General features: G+C 52.4%; 1 protein-coding gene across 1 annotated transcript in view; it reads left to right on the forward strand.

The window, feature by feature from the left end:
* Positions 1-23,153, forward strand: part of LOC122386808 (forkhead box protein P1-like) — a 116,150-nt gene that overhangs the window by 36,107 nt on the left and 56,890 nt on the right. The window contains exon 4 of the mRNA XM_043376447.1: positions 21,664-21,789. Coding sequence (XP_043232382.1) covers positions 21,664-21,789 — 126 coding nt within the window. The remainder of the gene's footprint in view (positions 1-21,663; positions 21,790-23,153) is intronic.

The following is a 23,153-nucleotide window of genomic DNA, read 5'->3' on the forward strand; positions in this document are numbered from 1 at the left end:
GACTGATGAGTATACGGCTCCCAGCCAGCCTTCTCAAGTGGGGCCCACATGGGCCCCAAGTGGGCTCCAAACTGGGACCCATCTGGGCTGCCCACCTTGGACCCAGATGGGAATGTCATGGGCGTCCAACTGGGTCCCATCTGGGCACCCCAGACGGGGCCCATGTGGGACCCATCTGGGGCCCGTATTGAGCCCGCATATGGGCTTTCCCAGTTGGGACCCACATGGGCAGCCCAAGTGGGGCCCATATGGGACCCAGCTGGGATATATGCATATATATGGGTCCCACACGGGCTTTCCCAGTTGGGACTCAGACGGACACATGCAAAAAGCGCACATGGAATTTAATTGGGATTTGGTACCTAGCTTATGTCGTCCACTATTTCCGCGTGAATCCCAAAAAGCAATGTGTTCACACGTGGGAGAACCGCGTACCCTTTGCCTCTCACTAGATCCCCAGAGATTCGAACTTAAGACCTATGGAACATGATGCGGGGACCCTAACCACTACACTACGCTACCACTGCAGGAAGGCGGCAGGCGGCTGGTAGAGAACGGAAGCGTGGATGCGTACCTATTGTGAAAAGGGGGAAGAGTTTGTAACGATAGTGATAGAGGCCCGAGCGGTCCGTCAGCGCCGTATTGCGTCTATTTATAGTCACCAACTGCCGGCGGGGCGGCCGCGCCACCACACAACGAACGCCGGCGACACAGTATCAGCGACCTCGCAGGGACACGGGCAGGGGTGTGCCCAGGCGGCTGTCAGATCAGGAGTCTGGCAGTGTAGCGGCACAGTGGAGGCGCTGGCCAAGTCCAGCACGTAAAGTTAGCACATCTAGCCCATCTGGGACCCAGTTGGACGCCCATGACATACCCAGATGTAGCCCAGCCCACATTCGCCCAGATGCCCCACTTCCAGCCCATGTGGGCCCCATTTGGGATGGCTGGCTGGGCTGTTTTGCTTTTGAAGTCAGCAATGCATCTATAAAACTTCATAAAGACCTTTCCAGTAGCTCATTCAGTCGCTCTCAATGTGACATCAAGTGCCGACCGGTCAGATATAGCCTTAGTCGGTACGGGCGCAGTAGTTCACCGTTTCCTTCAGAGATGGCAGTGGTGTCGCAGTCCCTGCAGTCTTGGCGCCGATCCGCCGCGTCGGCGGTAAAACCGTTTTCTGTGAAGTGTAGGTATGAGGGCATACTTATAACGTAGTACGCACTACACTGGGATTAAATTGTAATATCTTATGCTTATATTATGGTAAAAGAGTAAATTAATTCACGCGTCCAATATCGCATCATGTTACCTATTGTTATCGATTCATATTCTAAGAAACCCTGCGGCCATATTGTTACACCGATTCACATTTATCGAGCACTACCTGTCGCAGTTTCTCTGAGAAGCGAATTAAGCCTTTCTCAATATCCCCACATCTAGGTAAGCTTGTTCTATTGCTGTCTACATCAGCCTGCACGATACTTGTTAGTTGTTCCAGCTATGGGGGCCATTCCAGCAGTTCTGTGGACATTGTGAATTAGTGACAATATGCAACCATAACGTGAGTTAGATTTGTGCAATTGTAGGCATATGTAATGTGCACAATGCATAGTCACTTATAGACTTGAACGCAACTTGCTAGTATTTTAAAATGATGCCCAAATTTCGTGCTCTTTACTCTTAAGTTGTTGTTATCATTCCTCAAAACGTTGCATCGACAGTCGACACAATAGGTAAAGTATGCAACCAAATAAGTTTCCTCAGGAGCATCGCAATGTAGCTGTGGTTTAACAAAAGCCTGCTTTAGATGAACATGGAGTTAAGGCAACTCTGAAAGACGGATTTTACCTCAGGAATTTTGATTTTGAACACCCATCTCATCTCATCGTTTTTCATTTGGTACAAGTAAAGCAAGTTTAATTGTCGATGTGAGAAAGCTGTTTTAGGAAGCACAAGAGCCCCTCTCATACAATGAAGATCAGGGAAGAGAGAGGGGGGTGTCTCTCTCACGTCCTACAGTGCTGATAACGAGTCGCGTCCCTAACGAGTCGTCTCCCGTAGCCACCCGCTCGCCTCTGTCTCTCCCCTTGTTTCATCAGCGTCACCGATGGGACCTTAATGAGCTAACAGCAGGCGATTGATAAAACTGCTTCGTTCGGCAGCACTTTTATCTCCGCTCAGCAAACTTCTGTCACGTATAAATTGCTGTCACCGGTGATTAAATTATCGTTCTTTCTGAATGTCGAAACGAAAAAAGAGGATCGCCTAAGCACCAATGAGCGGTTGAGATGACTATTGTTTGATGCCATCGTATCGCCTACGGCTCGGGATAGTTGACCTCGCCGCTCATAGATGGCAGGAGCGTCGGCGCAGGCGGCCTGTCGGTCGGTGTCGTGTCGTACTTTCTGACGTTCACATCCGACTTCTAACGACATCGCACCGTGTACCATCGGAATCGCCACCACATCGTCACCTTTATCGTAGCACTCATCGTGCACAGTGTTGTCCGATGTTCACAATCACGCCCTGGTTTACGCCAACCTGTAACACAACTTCTCTCCCGTGACGAGGGAAGTTCCCCCGGCAGGTCTGCCAGGCCCCACGGCCCCGACTGCAGACCGGGGCCGGGTTCGGGGAGGGGAGGGGACCGTGATTGAGGCAGGGCGCGGGGTACGGCCCGCCACGGTCGCCGCTGCAGCTTGGTGAGCTTCGTGAGGCAGGTCAGGCTCCGCCGCGGCCGCCGCCGGCCGCCGAGCAAGATTTATTGTAGCTGCACAGCAGCCGCATGGAGCATTGCTGCCTGCAGGGGCCGTCCTGTTTTCTTCCGCATGGATTGCTGCCAATGGAGGCGTGATGGGGCTCTGCCACGATGGACGTGCAGTGAGAGGAAGGCCAGCGGGAGCGCTGCAGGTCTTTCACAAATAGCTGACACGGTACCTGGAGGCACTTGTCCGGAGCCTTTTCCACTCCGAGCCGAGTATATAAGTCCGCTGGTGGCGAGCCCTGAACCCCATGACCCTGTACTGGGTCTGCACGGCCCCTGTGCCGGTTTGCTCTCCCTCTCGGAGCGCCGTGTGCTCGGTGACCGGAGCGGCTGCAGCGTCCCGGCCGGCCGGCGCGGGGCCCGGTCACCCCTGGTCCCGGTCCGCCGGGCCGGCGCCGGCCTCTGCAGCACGACAGTCGGCAGTGCTCCAGGTCAGGTACGGCCCAAACTCCACGGCAATACGACACAAACTCCACACCGCGCGTCCGATCACCGGCCTCCGGCGGCCGAAAACAAGGCACTCTGGGCTCGCGTGGCCCGGAATTGGGCTGTGTTCATATGGCGGCGCGCCGGCTCGGGTTCGGGAGGCGGCCATAACCTACCCTCAGCCGGGGGCCGGCCGTGACCGTCGGCCGCTGTTTGTTCGTGGCCGCTCTGCCAGGAATGCTCCGGTTCGTGCCGGCGGTATCAGAGCGGTGGCGGCGGCGGCAGTTCCGTGCCGGCGGTCGCGCCGCCCGTCCGTCCGACCTTGGCATTATGTAGGTGCCGCGGTACGGAGCCGCCGCTTGGTGCAGGCGCTACGGGGAACTGAACTGCACTGCACAGCGGCGCCGCCGTCCGCTGCAGGCCGAGCTGCGGCTCGGAGCGGCACGTGCCGAACGACGGGTCCAATGAGTCCTCTGTAGGTGGTGTAAGATGCAGTGGAGCAGGAGGAATGGGTGTTTTGGTATTTAGAAGCTTGAAAGGATGTATGAAATAATATTAAGGTCTGCCTTAGCTTTAACACGTCGCTTTGTGAAGCGCTAATGCCTACCTGCTATGAAGCCTCCCATTTGTTCACACTGATATACGTGTAGTCGTACTGGAAGGTGGCAGCGCAAGTAGGTAGTGATGCCTCATATCAATACTTTTTATTAGCTAATCTACACTGAAAGTTTTCCGAACGAATTGCTCTCGCTGCAAAACAGCGATTCAAAGCACGAGTTTTCCTGTGTTTGTGGAGGCGCAGTTTTGCCAGATGTGGCTCGCGACAGACGTGTGGTGCGTCTGGCGCCATGAGTGGCCTGCTCGGTCCGTCCGGGAGTCGATTACCCAGAACACGTCTGTTTGTTTGAGGCTGTGTGGTGCGCAGATCGACCAGATAAATACATTCCGGATGTTTGGTGGCGACTTAGCTGTGACATATCTCAAGTGCAGGACCATTGCTGAGCTATCTGAGTGGTCCTATCAGTGGCCACAGGACGTTGCAGAGGCGATCGGTCCTCGTCATTGACGCTACTTTTCGTTATACCGCTATACTGCTGTTCAAATGCGTTATGCTACTCGTTTGACCTGAAATGTTTTGTTTGGTTGGATCAGTCGTATTCGTGGAATGTTTCTTTCCGGATTTAAGTGGTTTTGTTTCAGGCCATTCTGATTGAAGTAGGTAATCTCTCTGTAGGTAAGGTAAGGACAAGCTTCAGAGACATTCATGTTTTAGTAGAATTAATTTCATTTTACAAAACAATTTCCTTCTGCCAAGAGACCCCAATGAATTCAATAGCACACATATTACAATATCCGTGTGTGCACAGAGCTGGGCTCGGTGTTTTGCCTGCACCTTGACGTGCTGCCCTGGATGCGGTACCGGAGCCGGTTTCACCAAACCAACCTAACAGTTGTTTGACCAGCGCTTCTAAGAGACGTTTTTCAGTTGGTTTCTAAGAATACGGGTAAATTGTTTCACCATGCATTGATATGCGGTTTCCCTTTTTATTTATTTGGCGGCGAGCATTAAGGCCTGGCTACACTATGCGTTTTCTGCGTGCGTTTTTGCAGGCTTGCGTGTTTTGCGTAATATCGTTCTAGGAAAAAAAGTTATAAACAATATAATTTTTACTTTGGTTATATACAAAAGCTAATATAACTCTTATGTAACTAAAATTTAAGGTGAAAAACATCACAAAAACGTAATATCGTTCTTTTTTCTAAAACGATATCACGCAAAACACGCAAACACGCAAAAAACGCACGAAGAAAACGCATAGTGTAGCCAGGCCTTTACAACTTGACCATGGATAGTTGGTATACGTTTTATCTTCTAGCTGCTTTCATCTCTCTTAAACTCCATAATCGCTGCATTCATGATAGAAAATGCGTGGTAACAGTTCTTTTTTTTGTAATTAGTATCCACCTTTGACTTGGATACCCTGTCGAAACGAGAGGTCATATGGCGTGTAAGGATAGGATAAAGTCGGTGACCGGAATGAGCTGTGGGCGGCGAGTAAGCGTCAAACTTGGCCTATCCATTATGCTGACGTTGACTGTTCTAGTTTCCGGGCTTACCGATAGTGGTGGACGGTCCCTGAGCCTGGACGCACCAAGCAGACGTTACGTGGGAAGGTCTCAGAAATATATTCATGGGGAGCTCATTTTTCGCTCAGAATACTTGTCCATCAGGATATGTTGTCTGGAAATATTCATACATGCAGGATGGTTTAGGTATGGTTGGATACCCATATTTGTTATAAGATGCTGAACACCTCAGCATCTGATAGCATTTTCTGTGGTCGAAATTAAAACTACATCCTAACCGAAAGTTTCCCATTCTGAGCTCGTGTACCCTGCAATCCGTCAAACATGCATGACGCATGCATCGTTTGATGTGTGACGCTCTTCGTGCGTGTCCAAGTCCGTTATCCGTTCTACTGAACGTCAGTCCGTCCCCTGTCTCTGGACTTGGCATTGACTCCGTGGCATTGTATATTGCCCCCGTTCGTTGTTTATGTCCGTGCGAGTAGCGCATGAGTTGTTGTGCATGAGGTGTCGTTATGCCGCCACCTCAGCACAACAAGCCCGACACCAGGCCGGACCTCCACGGACCCGCCGGGATGCGGCACCTCCCATCTCCCACATGTGACCTCACACCGCCGCGTGTGACGTCACTCGGAGGCGTGGTGTGACGTCACCTCAGTATCTGTCGGCTGTCCGAGGACGGGTGACGGCCGCTCGGGCGGCGGTGACGACCCGTCTGGGGCGGCGTCATCCGCTGCTCCGTCACCGCTCCAGTGTCTTGCGGTACTTATACTCGGTGTATGACCCTGGCCGGTCAGTGGTGGTGAGAGAGTTGGGGACAGGTGTTGGTATACGAGTGGTCTCCGTCGGTGGTGTGGTCTCCTCTGACCCGTCCGTGTGGAGGTCTGTCCGTTACGGGGTGACGAACCATGAGCTGGCCCGTGTGGTGCCCCTCCGCTGCTCCGCTGGCGCTCATACTCAAGGTGGGTTTCATTCCGCTTGGATCGTAACTGACGCGCTTATATTATATTAATTGATTCTGGGCATTGTTCTCTTGGTGCTCTCATAGCTCCCCAGATCGACCTAAGTGTCGGTCGCTGCTGATGACGCCCCCGCCCCCAAGCTCAGTTCGGCTGGTCGTAGGCCCCAACAGGTCACCAATACCCTGCCCTCGCGTTCCCCACGGCTCACCGTTCGTCGCCGTCCATACCGTCTCGGTGGCGGCTCGGCTGCCGGCTGTCATACCGCTCATCATCGGAACGGTGTCGCTGACTGGTCGGCTAATTTGAATTAGAGCGCCTTCGACGGCAGGCCGCCACCGACAGACGAGTGCCATTGAGCCGTCACCTCCAGAGCAGCTCGTGCGGCGCCGGCCTGGGAACGCGGACGGCCCGCGCGGCGCTGCCTTTCTCCGCTCCTGACTTATGCAAATAAGAATTCAATCAATCCGAAGTTTAATCTTCCTCCAAGAACAACTACAAAATCTAAATTAATTGAGGCCCTGTGAGAAAAAATGTCAGTCCTATTGATTGGCCCCAGAGCGACTTCTGGCTGCGCGGAGCCGAGCCCCAGGCTCCGGGGACGCGCCGCCGAGCCGTCCGCTTCAGGCCTTTGTAGCGGCGAATTTTTATGCAACATGCCATGTGTCCGCGATTTTTCTAAAGCCGGCGCCCATTCTCTTTTCTTTTATCCTAGCGCCGGACGGGATTTAATTATTTAGAGGGGACCGAAGGGGTGCGCTGCGACAGGCATCTGTCGGCATTCAGCGCAAGCGGCCAGCTTTGTCGTTCGGGACAGGTTTTCACGATGGCATTTTTTCAAGACAATAAACCAGCACAAAGGGCGATACAGTGCATTAGCCGTGCCGGCGTCTCGCGTTCGCATATCGAATTCATCTCGCAGACCTAGGCTCGCTCGGGCCGTGCTCACGACGCCAAGAGCATTTCGGTCAGCGTCACATGCTGCACTTTGGTCAGCCTCACCGGCTGTACTTCAGTCAGGTCACCGGTCACCGGTTCTTCAACCTGTTGGGCTTGTTTGTCCGTTCACCAGCTATATTTTGGTCTACCCAAGGGGCTACCTGCAGCGGCTATACACCTTGATCCGTCTGTTGGCGCTAGCTTGGCCCAACCACTGTCTCCTTGCTTAGTTCGTCCAGTGTCCACCGGTTCTAGCTGCAGGTGCAACCATCTCCAGTTTGAGACCTGGCAGCGTCCTGTTCCTCGGTAACCGTTACTCATGTTTGCACGCCTTGAGTCCATGCCCACTAATTCCACTCGTGTCGAATGCCTCTCGCCGACTTTTTGTGGTTTAATAAGAGTAAGCGGCTTTTGTGTTCGTTTTTTATGCAGTTTTTTTGTTGTTGCGGTTCTGTGAATGGACGGAGTGGCGGCTCTGTGCCCGTCCCTCTCCGCTCTATTGAGTGGTACAGGTGGAGTCCCACCGCCGCCGGAGCGCGGATACTGTATCCTTCTGGGGACAGATATAGCCTTTGTGCAGCAAACGTATTTCTGTCGGAGAACTGAGGTTTCACGAGACGCGACAATGAGCTTGGTGGTGCTGAATAACTTCGTGCCGCTCTTTCTTACATAAACAGCGTGACCTTGACGGACAATCTCTTACCAGAAGAGTATGTAGCTTTCGGCTTTTTTATGTGCTGTGGCCTGTGGTGTCAAATGATTCTGATTTGCAGCGCCACAGATATCATTAAAAACCTGTCTTCCAAAGGATTGATTTTCAAAGTTTTTTTGGTGATGGATTCATAAAAAAATCGAAAAATAGGGAAAACTATGCAAGCACAATCTTTTTAACCGTGTCGATAGCTGCGTTTATTTTCTAGGCACTGCCTTTACCTGACCCAAAAAAAAGATGTGTGAAACGATTCAACTTCTTTACTTGACTTGGGTTAAATTTTAGGCTGGGTATTCATGTTTTACCTTCAGTGTCCTCGGGGACCCATAAATCCGTTTGTAACTGACACCGCCCCATCACCCAGCGCCGGTGGGAGGCGGTGGGAGGGGACCTGACACTGCAATGACGTCAAACGAATTTCACATTACATAAGGCGGATCAGGGTTAATGTTCACAGCTTTACAGGTGATGATATAAAGCGCCAGCTCGTAAATACAGTCTGGTGTTTTGGTTTTATTTTTTAGTAAACGACATTTACTGCTTAGCTTATTAAAGGCTCTAACAAGTTCTTTTCATCGATATGACCCATAAAACATCCAAAACATGTAAACCATTTGATTCATGGCTGAGCAGTTTGACAAATTCAGGTTTGTACCACAGCTGCCAGTCTCTCTACTTTTTTTTTAGATATATTTGTATGTAAGCATCATTGCTGATCCAGGCTGTCTGTTTGGCCCAACAAATTCCCCAACGAATACCTGTGGCCCTTTAGTCACTCCTGACGAGCGAACACTCCGTTTCTGACTGTGACTGACCGTGACCCGCTCAGCCGACCTCACCGACCGGCCCCACTGGGTCAGTGTCGCGTCTCAGCGGATCCGACAGGACCGGGTCAGCCGAGAGGGCCCCACGGGCTGTGCCTCATGGCTCAGTCGGTCTCCACATCACTCCCATACATACAGCGGGAGCGGTGGGTGTGCCCCCTGGTAATTACGCCAGCCTGAGTCGTCCGGACGCCGCGGCCGAACCTCCCGACCTCGCTAGATCATCAGTCGGGCTGACTCACAGTCGTCAACGCCAGCACGAGTCGCGTCCGACCACAGACGGTACGCTGGCTATAAGCTCACCTCCTGCGGATTAGTGTCCTCGCGAGATCGGCCGGGTCCGAACAATAATGCACCGCCTCGGCCCCCGGCTCGTTTTTGTGAGAAGTCGGCGCTGATTTCGCCATGTTTGGTTTGCCAAACGTGGTTGCCATGGCACGGTGCATTAGCGCGCTTACGTTTTCTAGGAAATGTTGGTGGGTATAAATACCTGCATGTGGACGGCAACACATTATGCGTACTACACATGTTGATCTCATTATTGTATTTTTTATTTTGTTTTGCTCTACGACATAATACCTTGGCGCATTTCCTGGACATTCAGTATGTTATCTCCTATACTCTGTGATTCCAACTAAGACCCTGTAAGAATCTTGCTAAGACCCACTACTGACGCTGTATCTTGGATCCATTCTTGTATCTTGGATCCATTGATCCGTGGCGCTGTAGCTCTGCCGGCGGTACTGTGTACCGGGTGGGGTCCGGAACTGCTGGCCGGGGTGACAGGAAACAATCGGTCACCGGACACCCTCAGATCATGGCCTGCCTCAAACACAAAGTCCGTGGTCGGGCCGGGACGTCCCATCACGCCAGTTCCGATACAGCATACCTCAGGCTGGGCGCCAGCGACAAACTTGATGCCACTCGACGACAGTTGACTGTAAGCGGTGTCGTTGACTGCCTAATTGCCTGTTTGTGAGCTAGCGGGTTTTATGAACTCAGATCGACTCAGAAAAGTCTGGAGCCTGTAACCGTAGTACTTATTTTCCGTTGTATCGCTCACCATTGTGGTGCCTATATGACTTCTGGCGTTCATTCAAGCATCATCTGATCCGTCCACCCCTAATGCGAGTCTCACCCTTCCACGCTAGGTCCCTGCCTGGACGTTCAGTTTGACCTTTCCACACTCAGCACGTCTTGCCTGGTCCGCCCTGTCGCCGTTTTCCGGGTCCAAACCTCAGGTATTTTCAATCGGCGGCTGGTAAATTCATCACCCAACCACCTCATCAGACGTTTACCGTAATGCATTTGAGTAGCTATGTCCCAACATTAGGGTTTATTTTTGCGTCCGCCGCATCCTGGCTCGGTGGGGTGACCGGGTCGGGGTGGCGATCCGCGCCGACCCGATGTCACGGTTTTCCCCATCAATCACCGGTGGGCGCCGACTGCGCTGTCCGCAGCGCTGTTTGTCCCCTGTTTAGACCCTCCCGACCCCTCGGCGCCTGCCCCCCGCCCCTCCCGGTCGGGTCCCTCCACTCTGAGATGACACGACCCGGTCAGACCCACGATTTCCCCTTTGCCGAGGCCTCAGCTGGCAGCTGGTGTGGATAAAGCACCTGCGTCCCTCCCGACCCCCGCGCTTGTGGCTTCTCCACTGTGGGGCCGCGGTCCCCGGGGTGGGACCGTAACGGGTGCACAGGTAGACGGCGGATTAAACGGTGTGCATCCCGCGGTGATTGAAAAAACCGGCCGGAGCCGGGGCGCAGGTCAGTTGTGAGGCGGCGCGGGGCGGCGCGGGGCGTGCAGCCGACACTCTGACAGATCCGTGCCTGTATCGGCCGAGGCCTATCCTGAAGATGTTGCTCGCTCCGTGGTCGAGCCGAGCGACCTTTCTCGACCTGCTGCAGCAGCGGTGCAGGGAGTCGGCCGCCAAACGATCGCGCCTGGTGAGTGAGGAGGCCGTGCCATCGGGCTCGGTTTTCGTGACACGATGCCTGCCATTGCCCTTTTTTCGGTCAACAGAGGCAGCTCACAAGCTCTTTTGAGATCAAATGGTAGGCGTATGGTAAACGACGTGTTCTTTTAAGCGTAGTACGCTTTTTGCGTGTGTTTTGTTTTCATTTGATTTTGTTTGTGGTAGCTGGGAACTAATCCATTTTATGCATGCGCACAGTGAGCTAGAGCAGAGAGGTATTTGACCATTCAGCCTTTTGAAGTGTTCATAGTCGTATGTGCAGCGTGTATGCCATGGGTGTAGTTTTCCAAAAATCATTGGGGGTGCTCAATAGCTTTCAGAAAGGCATTCCATAGTTTTTGTAGTTTTTTTTAGCTGTTCTTTTTTACTGTAGCCATCAGGCATCATGCAAGAAATGATGTTAAATCGGTTCGAGAGCTTGTTTTAATAGCGCCACTGTAAAACAATTTTGGCTCACCCAATGCATTAACCCGCGCGGGGCTGGGGTCTCCACTCTCCAGCCGAACGCGCGGGGCTGGGGGGATAAATTTTACCCCCCTGTTATCTCCCGAACTATTGGTCCGATTTGGAAAATTCAAACGCCAATCGAAAGATCTCATCATGAATAACTAAAAACATGCACTTAATTTAAAGTTTGAGGTCAAGGTCAAGGTCAGGTCAAGGGTACAAATGGCAAGTTTCTACAGTATCGGCCTGGCACCGTAGTTGCCGAAGAATGGAGTCATGGACTGAGACTGATTGCCCAAAACGTGTTTGGGCCTGACCTTGGCCATAAGTTTGGCAGGCCAGATTTTGTACTGGACCATTTTGAGTCAACTTTGAGAAATACATAACGTACAACGGTGGTAAAATCGTTGCTATAGGTATAACACAGTTTACCCGCTCCGGGTGTGAGGGAGGGGTGTGGGGCAATGAGTGCACTGACGTGGCGCCCTCGGAGGGCCGGTATGGGATTAAAGCTCAGCTACACTAAGGGCTTGTGTGGTGCCTTCAGTTATCGGTGGCACCCTCAGAATCACCAGCGTAGGGCCCTCAGAGCCGCCGGTAAGGGAGGCACCGGTGTGGGGCCGCCATGCAGGTGCCGGTGTGGGCGATCAGAGGTGCTAGTGTGATTCTCTCAGAGGCGCCGATGAGGGTCCTTACAGGCGTTGCTCCGGGCCCTCATAGACGCTGGTGTAGAGCCGTTACAGACGGGTGTGGGGCCTTTAGAGCTGCTGACGCGAACTCTCTACAAGCCGGCAGGGGGTCTCAGTGACCGGCAAGGGGTCCTTATTAGGCCGGCAGAAGAAGTCCTGCGGGGTCCTAAGAGACCGGCATGGTACTGTCAGACGCCGGTGGGGCCCTCAGGGTCACCGTTGTGGGGCCCTCAAGTCATCAGTGGGTGGCCTTTAGATGCGCAGGTGTTGGGTGGGTACTCAGAGCCGCCGATATAGGGCTTTAATAGGCACTGGTGTAGGCACTCGGAGTTGGGGATGTGAAACCCTCAGAGACACCGGTGTGGGCCCTCATAGGCACCGACGAGAGCCCCACAGTTGCCGTTATGGGGCCCTCAGAAAAATAAGTGTGGGACCATCACAGGTGGGAAATGCCCCTAGAACTTTCCCTCATTGGCCGGTAAGACCTCTCAGAGGCCAGTAAAGGCTGAAGCAGACTCTTTCCGCGTTCAGGAAATCGCATGCGAGAGCCTATTCAAAAACATTGTAATTCCTCTCGCATCAATCGCTCGCGGGAGGTGCGTGCGATTGATGCGAGCGTGCTTCCATGTATTTGAATAGGCTCTCGCATGCGATTTCCTGACTGCGGAAAGAGTCTGTTTCAGGCTTAACGGGCATTTGGAGACCACCGAGGTGTCCTTAAAAGCCACAAGAGGCCCTCAGAAGTCGGCGTGGGGCCCTTATGGAGACCTTAGTGTGGCTATTTAGGGCCCATGAGGTGCTCTAAAGAGCCCCACGGGGCCCTTCTGAGTAGAAATATGGCCATCGTTAACCCTCAGCGGTCAAATGGCGCCGCAGGGCCTCTCGGACCCAAGGGTCCCTTTGAACCCGATGGGGGGAAGGGAAACGTGTCCCCTTACACCCCTAGCTATGCCACTGTTTTATATGCATCATGTCAGGTATTTTAGGCTCGCCCCCCCCCCCCCCCCAACTTGAAAATCGTTCCCGGACCCCTGATAATATCAGATGTAATGTTAACACAAATATCATGCATCTTAATTTGTGGTGATTTATTCAATGTATATTCTCTTAGTCACTGAATTGAGTAAGCATAGTATTTGCATGATTCAGTGATTCACTGGGCTCATTACAGTACTAGGAGATGGACATTCTGATTATTGAGGGCCTTGAGTCAGCTGGGAATGTTTTGAGGAGGCTGGGGGTGCTTTAAGAAGGCAGGGGGTGCTGAGCTCAGGATTGGGGGTGCTTGAGCACCCACAAAGAGATATAAAGTTACGCTTATGGTGTATGCATTGCAAACAACGCACCATAGTAACACGCCTAATTAAATAGTACTTGGCTTTCAGCCAGACACATCAATAAAAAAGTAATGGGCCGTAGACCAAAAAAGTGTTCATCGAACGCTTTGTTGGGGTAGAGATGTTATCACCTCTGACCTCTCAAAGGACGTTCTATTTTCAGATGGCTCTCAACTGCATAATGCGCATAGACTTCCTTTATTACGGCTTATATTGCTATCACATTACCGCAGAGGATCGTAACGCTTCATTACAAGCCACCAACATCGATATGCTTTCACAACATTTCTGTAATTTATCTGAAATCACTCATAATATTGCAATCCCAGCCTGGTGTGACTGGTGTGCCATCACTCAGTCAGAGCCTATATAACCGCGGCATGTCCGTTATCCCCTCAGCGGGTATGGAATATTTCCCCTCCGCGGTCCGGCCGCCCCTCCCCTCCGCGGGGGCGCCGCTGTCCAGTGGGGACGGCTGTGGCCGCGGTGCCGCTTGTTTACGTCCGGATCGGTCACTTCTAGGAATGTCAGTCAGCTATTCTCGTCAGTGTTGGGTTTAAACTGTGGCTGCGGTCGGGTACGAGCGACCGGCCGGGCGACCCTGAGCAGTCCGAGCAGTCATGGGTCGACGCAAGTGACAACTCCTTGCCCTAGCAGTCTGACGGGGCGACCTAGCCAGGCAGCGAGGCCCTGATCAGTTCCAACCTGCTGTGATCGGCTCTGATCAGCCCCGACTAGCGCGGTTAGCCAGGGCGATCCGACCTCCCCCGACCTATCCAACCCCCTACCGGACCCCCGGCCCCATCTATGGCAAATGTTACCGCTGAGACCCGTTCGTTTGTCCGTCAACCGGTCACCGGACACCCCGCAACAAACAGGGGGAGCAGTCCCCTGACCAGTCACCTTACAGCAAATGGGGGAGCCGGACCCCCTCACAACAAACAGGAGAGCCGGGCCCCCTGACCGGCCGTTCGGTCACATCCGTCAAACATGTCACTGAGGATGCGCCTCATTCCAGGGCCATTAGAGGTTGAGGTTCACATACAATTTCAGGAGTGTTCTGTTATATACTGCTCTGTGAGCTTTATTATGCTGAGTACTGCTGCCTCAGGCAATGATTTGTTCAAGTAGCCCGTTGGTGTAGATTTTGCAGGAACAAACGCTCATGTGGGTACTGCGGCTTATGCCATTAAAATACAGAAAACTGCATTACCTACCTATATTTTGGGGTCACTTGACAAATTTAACTTAGCATTGAGCTCGATAAGTGCAAAGCTGTTCCTCACGCCTGATATGATACAAGGATCGACTGGTCACTCGCGCCTTTCCAGGTTATGCGTTCGGCCCTGAATGACTTTCAGTTTTGGGCCATGCGCAGTGCGCACGTCCCAGCCGAGTTCCTTGTGTGCCGAGTTCCATTGAGTGCTGAGTTCCATCGATTGTCATGGCTTCCGGATAAGTTCTGTGGCGCTCCGAGTGATTCTGAATCAGGACGCTGTAACCGACGTGTGTAGCACTGCCTAATGTCAGTCCGTATATACTATATACGCTCGGATGGTGTATAATAGCGCCAGTCTGGCGTCTTAGATGGGGTGATAGCGCAGCTAAGCAGCGTTTCATTATTTTATCAGGTTATCCAAGATCAAGAATCCACTGACCAATGACCTTCCAACCTCTATTCGGTCGCATTCTTCCTGGTTCACACATTACCGGCGTTGTCCAGTTTTGGTTCAGGTTCGGTCCAGTCTGGTCCAGCACTGGTCCGTCGCTCATGCATCGCTGATCTAGCTTTGGACCAGCGTTGGTCCATCGAACATTAGTCCATCTCCAGCCCAGTTCCGTCTCAGCTCGATCTAGCTGTAGGCGTCCAGTGCGGCTCGCCAGTGAAAGGCACGCGGCGGGCAGCTGGGGGCACCTCGGACTCCCTGTTTGTTTACGCTGCCGCTCCCGGCGCCCCATTGGTCGAGGCCGGCCGAGGGTCCGGCACATTTCCGCCCTGCGACCGGCCGCCGGCGCTACCCCCGCCTCAGGCCGGCCGCTAAAATAGTGCCACTGCCGAGCAGAAGGGCCGGGGCCGTCGGTGCTCAGTGGGCAGGTGTGTGTGTGCGTGGGTGTGGGAGTGGTGCCACAACACAGCTGTCTGCGGAAGGTATAACGCGACACAACGGCCTAACGATTCAGAATAAGCAAGTTCGAAGTATCTCCCTAAAGGGATACGGTGTCCGGATTTGTGTTCCTCTGGGATGGGTGCGATGGAGGTGAGTGTATGGTTACGGATCCGCGGGTATCATCGCCTGAAAGATGTGGTGGATCAGTAATGTATCAAAAGCTTAGAGACTTCATTGAGTCCTTCCGGTGGTACCCGATGCGCAGAGGACCTAACTCAGCACCTCTCGTTATGGATCCCGTTTCCTCCAAAAAGAAATGGTGGTTGTCGTTTGATGTAGTATTTGCTCATTTTTCTTGACAGCAAGTACACCAAGGCACATTTGATCTTGCGAGGCGTTTGTTTACTGAAACGAATAGTTATTCATTTTTGGCAATTGGAATTTTTTGACGCTGCTTTACCTACCTAATACCTACCCACACCAAACTGGGTTGTGTGCCCCTTTATAACATGATCAATTTGGTGCTTCTTTGCTTGTTGAAATTGGCCTCACCTTTTGTTTTTTAATATCGGTTTCACATTTTGACAATTGCTTTTTATATAGTGTATAGACTGAAGCGTTACATATCAATTTTCCCATGCAGCAGCATATTTCTCAGAAATATGCACAACGTAGAAATAATTCTACGTTGTGATGATGAATGGATCCCCTTACAACTACGCTATGGCGTCAAAGGATATCCTTGAGACAATAACTAAAACACAGAATCGCCCAGCTACTGGCATCCTTAAGCTGTTTTTAAAGGCATTTAGAATCCAATGAAGCTAATGAAAGTAAGCGCACTGCCGTTGACGTAATATAAGCCGCCTTCAGTAGGCCCTGATGAACTAATTGTGAACATATCATTGGACTAGTGTATCGATTAATGGTCCAAGAAAGAAAAGTAATCAAAGGCTAGCGAGCGGTCATGACCATTGACGGTAGTAAGCAAACTTTTTGCTCTATCGCATAGACGACAGTCATTATTCGACTTTTTAGGCCGTGTTGGGGTTTGGCTTGTGCGCAACATCTGCAATGGTATCTTCCCCCTGAAGCCGTACGGCCTCGCTATGGCTGACTTATTTTGAATATTACCTGCGTTCTTCTTGGAAATCGGTGAGATTTCTACCGTTTTTCTACAACCTGTCTTCAGCTTGATTTTTAGCATGCCCACTCAGTACAAATAAGTCACCGGTGTTAATATAGGATAAACTATGGAAACTATTTTTATTATATTTTTTGAAATGGCCATTTCAAAAGAAGATAATTAAAAGTAGTTCCCATTGTTTATTCTATAACAACAATACTACTTGTCTTCAGAACTTATCAAATCAATGATCGATTAGTTCGAAGCTGCCGTCCTCCTCTGCGCCATTCTACCCATCAGACTCCTGCTTCGTGAAATGTTCGTGACTCGGTGAAGCTTCCGTGACCTCTCCGCTCGGCCGTCGGACTGCGTGCCTGCCGGGGTCAGCCGTGTCGGCCCGTCCTCTGAAACCCGGCTCGGTGCTGAGTCGATCCGCCGCTGTTTACAGAAAACCGAGGAAAAGCAGAGTATGCCCTGGGCCGTGTTTGTTTTGCCGGCGGGATCGGCGTGTTCTCAGTCTGACCTCGATAGGCCCAGTGTCGGCTCCAACACTCCGTGGTGTGTTCAATGGTAAACTGATCAGTTCACCGTGAGCTGACCAGTCCAGGTCTGGCAGGGAACTGCTCTGGGTGTAAGTTAGGTGGAGATAATTTTCTACCGCGCCTTGTTCTCTTTACACGTGAAACTAGGGTTTCGCTGTAGCATTATTTTGGCGGAATGGGAAAAAGTGGACGAGACTATCCTGCGAACTAAACTGTCCACCCGCGCTGTAACAGTCGCTAGACATATCTCCGGCGCCGGAAGCTACTTAGTACTTTCAGCCAGTCGGTGAGCCTATGCGGGTGTCAATGCCGGCCGCTGCTGACAGTCCACTCCCGACTGGGCGGGGTGACGGGACGGCAACAGTGCAGAGCTGCCGCTGCTGTTACCGGGCCGCGGTCGGAAGCCGCTCTATTTATTGTCGGCCGGTTCAGTACCTCGGTGTATCGCGCTACTGGTCACTTCTGAGTTCAGAAGCTCTCCAGGAGAGAGTATGTTACACTAAGTGCTTCAGAGAGGCGTAAGCTAGGGTGAAATTAAGCTTTCCACTTTTCTGGCTGGTAATTGAGAGGGTTGAGGTTTCTCGGCTCTCGTTGTTGGTAGTTCTCAGGCAACATTGGATATTTTTAGCCAGCATCGCACAAAAGGCAATGCTGTTTTGCCATACATCTGTGGCACTCAGAGGACTAAAAATACCCAAAAAGCTTATATCCCTGGCTGTTCTGAAGCTGACCTGTTTCTCGCCATTCGATCCTGTTCCGCCGCTACTGTGACTCCCCTGTTGTGTATGTTTCTGTGGCTGAGCCACCCCTCCTCCGTCGATAAGTTTCCGACCGTCACCGTCGACCGCCCCTGTTCGCTGACGCCGCGCCGCCCGCCGCCGACACTTGTCCTGTCGTTGTCGTTCTGCTGATGTACAGACGCTGTCGGTATTTGCGCGCATCATCTCTGCATGTACACAGCTGCCGGTGTCGTGACGTCAGCGAGACGCGCCATCCCTCAGCGCGCCGCGCGCAAGTGTTTTCATTTGGTCGCGTCAGCAAGAAAACACTCGGTGCGGTAAACAGGGTACCGGGCGCGGCGTGGAGTGGGGACGGGGCGGCGCGCGCGGCCTATTTGGGTCAATGTTAGGGCCGCCCGACTGCCATGGGAGAGCGGGGGCGGCGGTCACACAGGGAAACAAACACGGAGGGAGCCAGAGGTCCGGTTCTGCGGCCGCGGAGCGCTGGCCGTCAACAGGCCCCGGCCGGTCGGCCTAACAGGGGCGACACACAGACGGCATACCGCGGCTAAACAGGAAACGCCGCCGCGAGACGAGCGCCGCCGCGGAGCGCTAGAAGCGCCGCGGAGCGCGAGAAGCGCCGCAGAATGCTTTTCTCGGCGATTGCGACACGGCACAACGCGATACCGCGCCTCTGTGTATCGTCACAGGCCATGTTACGCCACCATCATCAGCCGAAGAGCGATTTAATTGGGGGATATTGGATTCGGATATCGCACCTCCAAATACAGCACCTGGCGACAGCAACAAACCAACACCTGCACAGGAAACGTCGACCCAAATGGGAGTCGCAGTGATGTATTGCGTGCTCACGCGCCTTGTTTGTGAGCCGGGTACCACATTCCATCATGTTTTGTTATAATTGAGTGCGTGTCTGCTCCGTTGGTACCAAACAATCTTCCCAGATCCACACTTGATCCAGATCCCTGTAAACATGTCGTTTTTGTGGAATGTTTACGTAAATAGTCGTGGTGGCGGCCGATAGAATCTCCCTTGGTTTTCCTGTGTGTGTCGCCTATTTATTCCGGTGGTTGCAGTGTGTGGGACGCTGCTTGTCTCCCCTGGTTTGTCTCCGACCGGGCGCTGGGCTGGGACCGGCACCGGCGCCCGCTGCCGCCGCCGCGGCCGTATTCAAAAGGCGTACCGGCCGCCGAGGCGGGCGAACATGGCATTACGACGCTTATTATTGGGTATTGGTGGAGGGCTTTGTAGCATTAATTTCCCTGCCCGTCGCGCAGTTCAAATTAGTTGGCGTCTGATTTGCATAAAAGAGAGATGAAATGTGTTTTTGTTGGAGCAGAGAAATCTTTTTTCGCGAGGGATTTGAGCCGCCGGCAGTTCCCCTTAGTTGTCAATCTGGGATACAGCATCGCTAATTATCGCTGGGCCGTCTTCCACCCGCTTAGCTGCATTTCTGAGAGAGCAAAAAATCCCTTCGACGATAATCAAGCCTATGTTAATTTTCACGCCATCTAAAAGGCTGGGACACAAACATCGGTCTTATTTTTCTCTGTTCTTCACACTGACGCTCCAATAGCTCTCAAGTATTTGCATTTCATACACGATATCTCTTCTAACTAATTAGAGCTATACTACATGCAAATAGCTGTGCAAACTTTTAAAAATTTCCATTTAATGGAAAAAGCCTGACGAGATTAGAGGAGCAAGGCGGCAGGGGAAAACAGCGCGGCGTGGATGACGCGAGACCGCGCCGGTTCGGCCGCGCGCTCGGCGCCGCGCGCACAGAAGTGCTTAATTGTCTTGTAGTCGCGCACCGGAGCAAATTGGATCGAGAAGTGGGCGCGATGAAAAATGACGACCGCCGCCGGCCGGCCGTCTGTCGGGGGAGCGGCGGGCTGTTCGCTGAGTCCGCTCTTCTGGCGGGATCGGCTCAAAGGGAAATTAGCGAGCTACTAGGCACCCAAAGTCAGAGCCATTCTTTTGGTAAAACATTAGGTTCTTGTAAGTTTGCACATACATGCGGGCGGTATGCTTTAGAGCGGTGGTAGCCAGTATCTTTGCTATGGGTAGGCCGTTATATCTCATTGTATCTTTGTATGGAAACACATTCAGAGTAGTATTGAATATGTGAGGGTTAAAACAAGTGATTTAAAATGTACCAGAATGTACTTATTCAATAGTTCTGCATCTGAACCGTCCCGACCGGGAAAGCTCAATCGCTCTAATGCATTGCAGCGTCACCCGGTATTCGGGCCGATGGCTTTTGGTCGACCCGGTGTCTGACGCTAACAAAAATCATAATACATCACGCTATCTGCGGGGTCCATCCGAGACAAAAAGACGCTTAGCCAGTGGCGACTGAGAGGTCTTTATTTGCCGCGGCCGGTGACTGGACGGCGACAATTTATCCAGCCGCCAAAAACGCTGAGAAATGGCGGGAAAGGTAACCGACACGGCGCGACAGGGATGCTGATTTGACGCAAAAACGTCGATTTGTAAAACGAATGATACGCGAATCGGCGTGAGAAATTAACCGTGCTCCGATAACCAGGATGAATCGGGCGGCCGCCCCGCCCGGTCCGCCGGCTAGCCAGCCACTCGTCGCCCCTGTTCTGTCATATTTTCTCAGTTCTCTCTCGCCGCGAAATCGGCCGCCAAAAATGGCACAGTCGTCGCGGTTCGGCCCGGCGCGGCGCGAAATGGTTTTCCTGTTTGGTATCGCCACTAATGAGTCAAAAAAGGAAATTACAAACGCTAGAGGGGCAGCCATATTTTAGCAACAGGCCATTAACGCCGGCCAGAGACGTCCGGAGCGGTGTCTGAGCATGCACATTTCAGAAAGTTTATCTCGAATGCTTAAATAGTCTGTTAAGCTCATCATTTGCATGCCGTTAATTTTTCATCAGCCACCGGCGGGCGATGAGCGGGGCCGGTAATACGAGCTCGTATCTCTGCCGGGGGCGGCGGCCGGCGCCGGCTCGGCACGGGCCGGGCGCACGGCCCCGGCCCGGCACCTGCCCGCTCCGCTGACTGAGAGCCGTCCGCTCTTCCGGAGCCGGTCGGGCCGAGAGCGCCCATTTCGGCGCCGCCAATTAATGGGCAGATTTTTCGCCTTAATTTCCGGAGCGGCGTCGGGGAATTTTACGAGGACCGGCGCGAGACGAGGCACCGCTCGACGGCGCCGGTCGGAGCCGGTGTCGGCTCCGGTCGGAGCCGGTGTCGGCCCCGGTCGGAGTCGATTTCTGTACGGGTGCCGGGCTGATTCCTCACCTCTACCCCCGCAATCTCCAACCGGAGGTACAGCCTCAGTATTGCGACGCTCCGCCTCAAGCCGCATTCATATGAGGCCGAGCCGTGATGCTGCAGCGCATGACATCAATGCAGATGTGTCGCTGCGTGACCTATGACGCCACCGCCGGCGGCAGTGCTAATAATCGTCAGCGGGGTGGGGATGGGACGGGAGTCCGCCGCGGGCGGCACGTCCCACCGGGAAAGGTCGCGCCCGGCCAGCCGGAAGCCTCTGTCCTCTCTGATACGACCCGACACGGTCAGCGTACAATACAGCCGGGACATCAGCTGGTGGACGCCGGAATGTGTCGTCAGACGCGGGTTATGACATCCTCCACCTTATGTGTGGGCGGTGTTTTACCGTGATATGGCGTGATGTCATGTCACTTCAGTTGGTCAATCACTCACCTACTATATGTAGTATCAGCGATTCTTATGGCCGAGACATTTGTTGTTTCTGTTGATGTTTGTATTATTGTTGTTATTTTTGCTGTTACTGCTGTTGTTATTGTTGTTGCTGATGTGGTCCCTGTTATCCCTGTTGTTGTTGCTGTTATGTTTTGCTATTGTTGTTGTCCTTGTTGTTGTCCCTGTTGTTGTCCTCGTTGTTGCTGCTGTTTTGTATCTGTTCCTGTTGTTATCGTTGCTATTTTTGCTGTTATTATTGCTGCTGTTGCTGACGTGGTCTGTCGTCCGTTGCAGGATGACGGTGCTGTGATGGAGGCCGACGCTCGGGAAGAGACGCACCCGTCGTCTCAGGCCATCAACCTGAGCTCGTCACGCGCCCGGCCGGTGCCCGTTAACGGTCTGGAGCCGCTCGACCCGCCGGTGAGTGTCCAGGGTGACGTCTGGGAGGGGGGGGGGGCGTGTTTTGTTACAGTTGCTACTCCAGAGTCGTCATTGAAATTTTAAAGTCAGCTAGACAATACCGGAGAGCACCGGCTAATGCTAGAGGACACCGGTCGACGTATGATGTGTTTGGTGGAATCTTGAGATCACTAACCGGTCATTAGGTTGACACACGAGGTCATTGATTGACATTGGAGTTCATGACTACTTCTGGAGGTCACGGGTCGACACCGGTCCGCCATGTTTATCCGTCCTGGGCCACGTCACGGACATGCGCCGTGACTGTCTATTTTGTGCCGTGAAATTAGGGAGGGTAAACGGTCGGCACAGCACACGTCAGGTGTGTCCGACGCCGACCCTTTGTGACGTCATTGAGGTGGCAACTGGCCAGTATAAAGCAAAGGTATGGAGATAAGGTTATAATGTCTGGGGAGAAGGCTAATGTTTACGATATTTACGTAAGTAGCCTGCAATTATCTCGGTAGCTAATCGATCTAAATCAAGCTCCTCGGCAGGTGAGGCATTAACCTGTGGGTATCGGTGTCAGATTTAATTACACCCTTTATTAGCTGGCTGTTATGTCTAATGAGCGCAATATAATGTCACAGCCATGTGACCGCATAGTTACATTTTGCAACCTTTTTTAGTTGCCGCGTGATCTACCTAAATGCGTAATAGCCAATGGAATAAAACTATCGTAAAGTAATTAATAATAGGGCATAGCTTCCTTTACAATCCACGATGTTTGTATGCTCTGTATGTACAGGGTGGAAAGTAATTACGCGAACATACTTTTTCGTCTTATAGCAATGGAAAAAACGGCGGTAACATGAAAATTTCATCTTTTCATATATTCCTATTTATGTGCGATACACTGACAAAGGCGTTCAGGCATAATTGACATGAGCATGTCAAGCACTGTTGGCCAAAGCTTAGTCCACGCCTCCTGGAGCTGTCTGGTGAGGCAATCGATGTTGGTGGCTACTAGCAGCTCTTGACGCTCTCCTGAAGAGTCGCCTGGATATTTTTGATCAAATTGAGGTCTGGGCTATTCCCAGATTGACCATTATATGCCCAGAAGAAGAACCAGTTCTCAAAGCACCAGTCTTGCGTCTTTTTGGCCGTGAGAGGAAGGACTTTATCAATCATGAAGAAGAGTTTCTTTGCGTCGGGCACAAAAGTGCGCTCAATCATTTTGCCCCTTTTGGTGCATTTATGGATTAGATAAAGAGACTCGTCTGGAAGGATGTTCCACTAGTTGTATACTTTATTTTTGGTGGCCTTGTTGGTCACTACATGCAATTCTGACACCATCCGGGCGCTCATAACACGCTGATGTGTGT

This window comes from Amphibalanus amphitrite, unplaced genomic scaffold (genome assembly GCF_019059575.1).
Source record: "Amphibalanus amphitrite isolate SeventyFive unplaced genomic scaffold, NRLGWU_Aamphi_draft 000016F_arrow, whole genome shotgun sequence".
Classification (NCBI taxonomy): domain Eukaryota; kingdom Metazoa; phylum Arthropoda; class Thecostraca; order Balanomorpha; family Balanidae; genus Amphibalanus; species Amphibalanus amphitrite.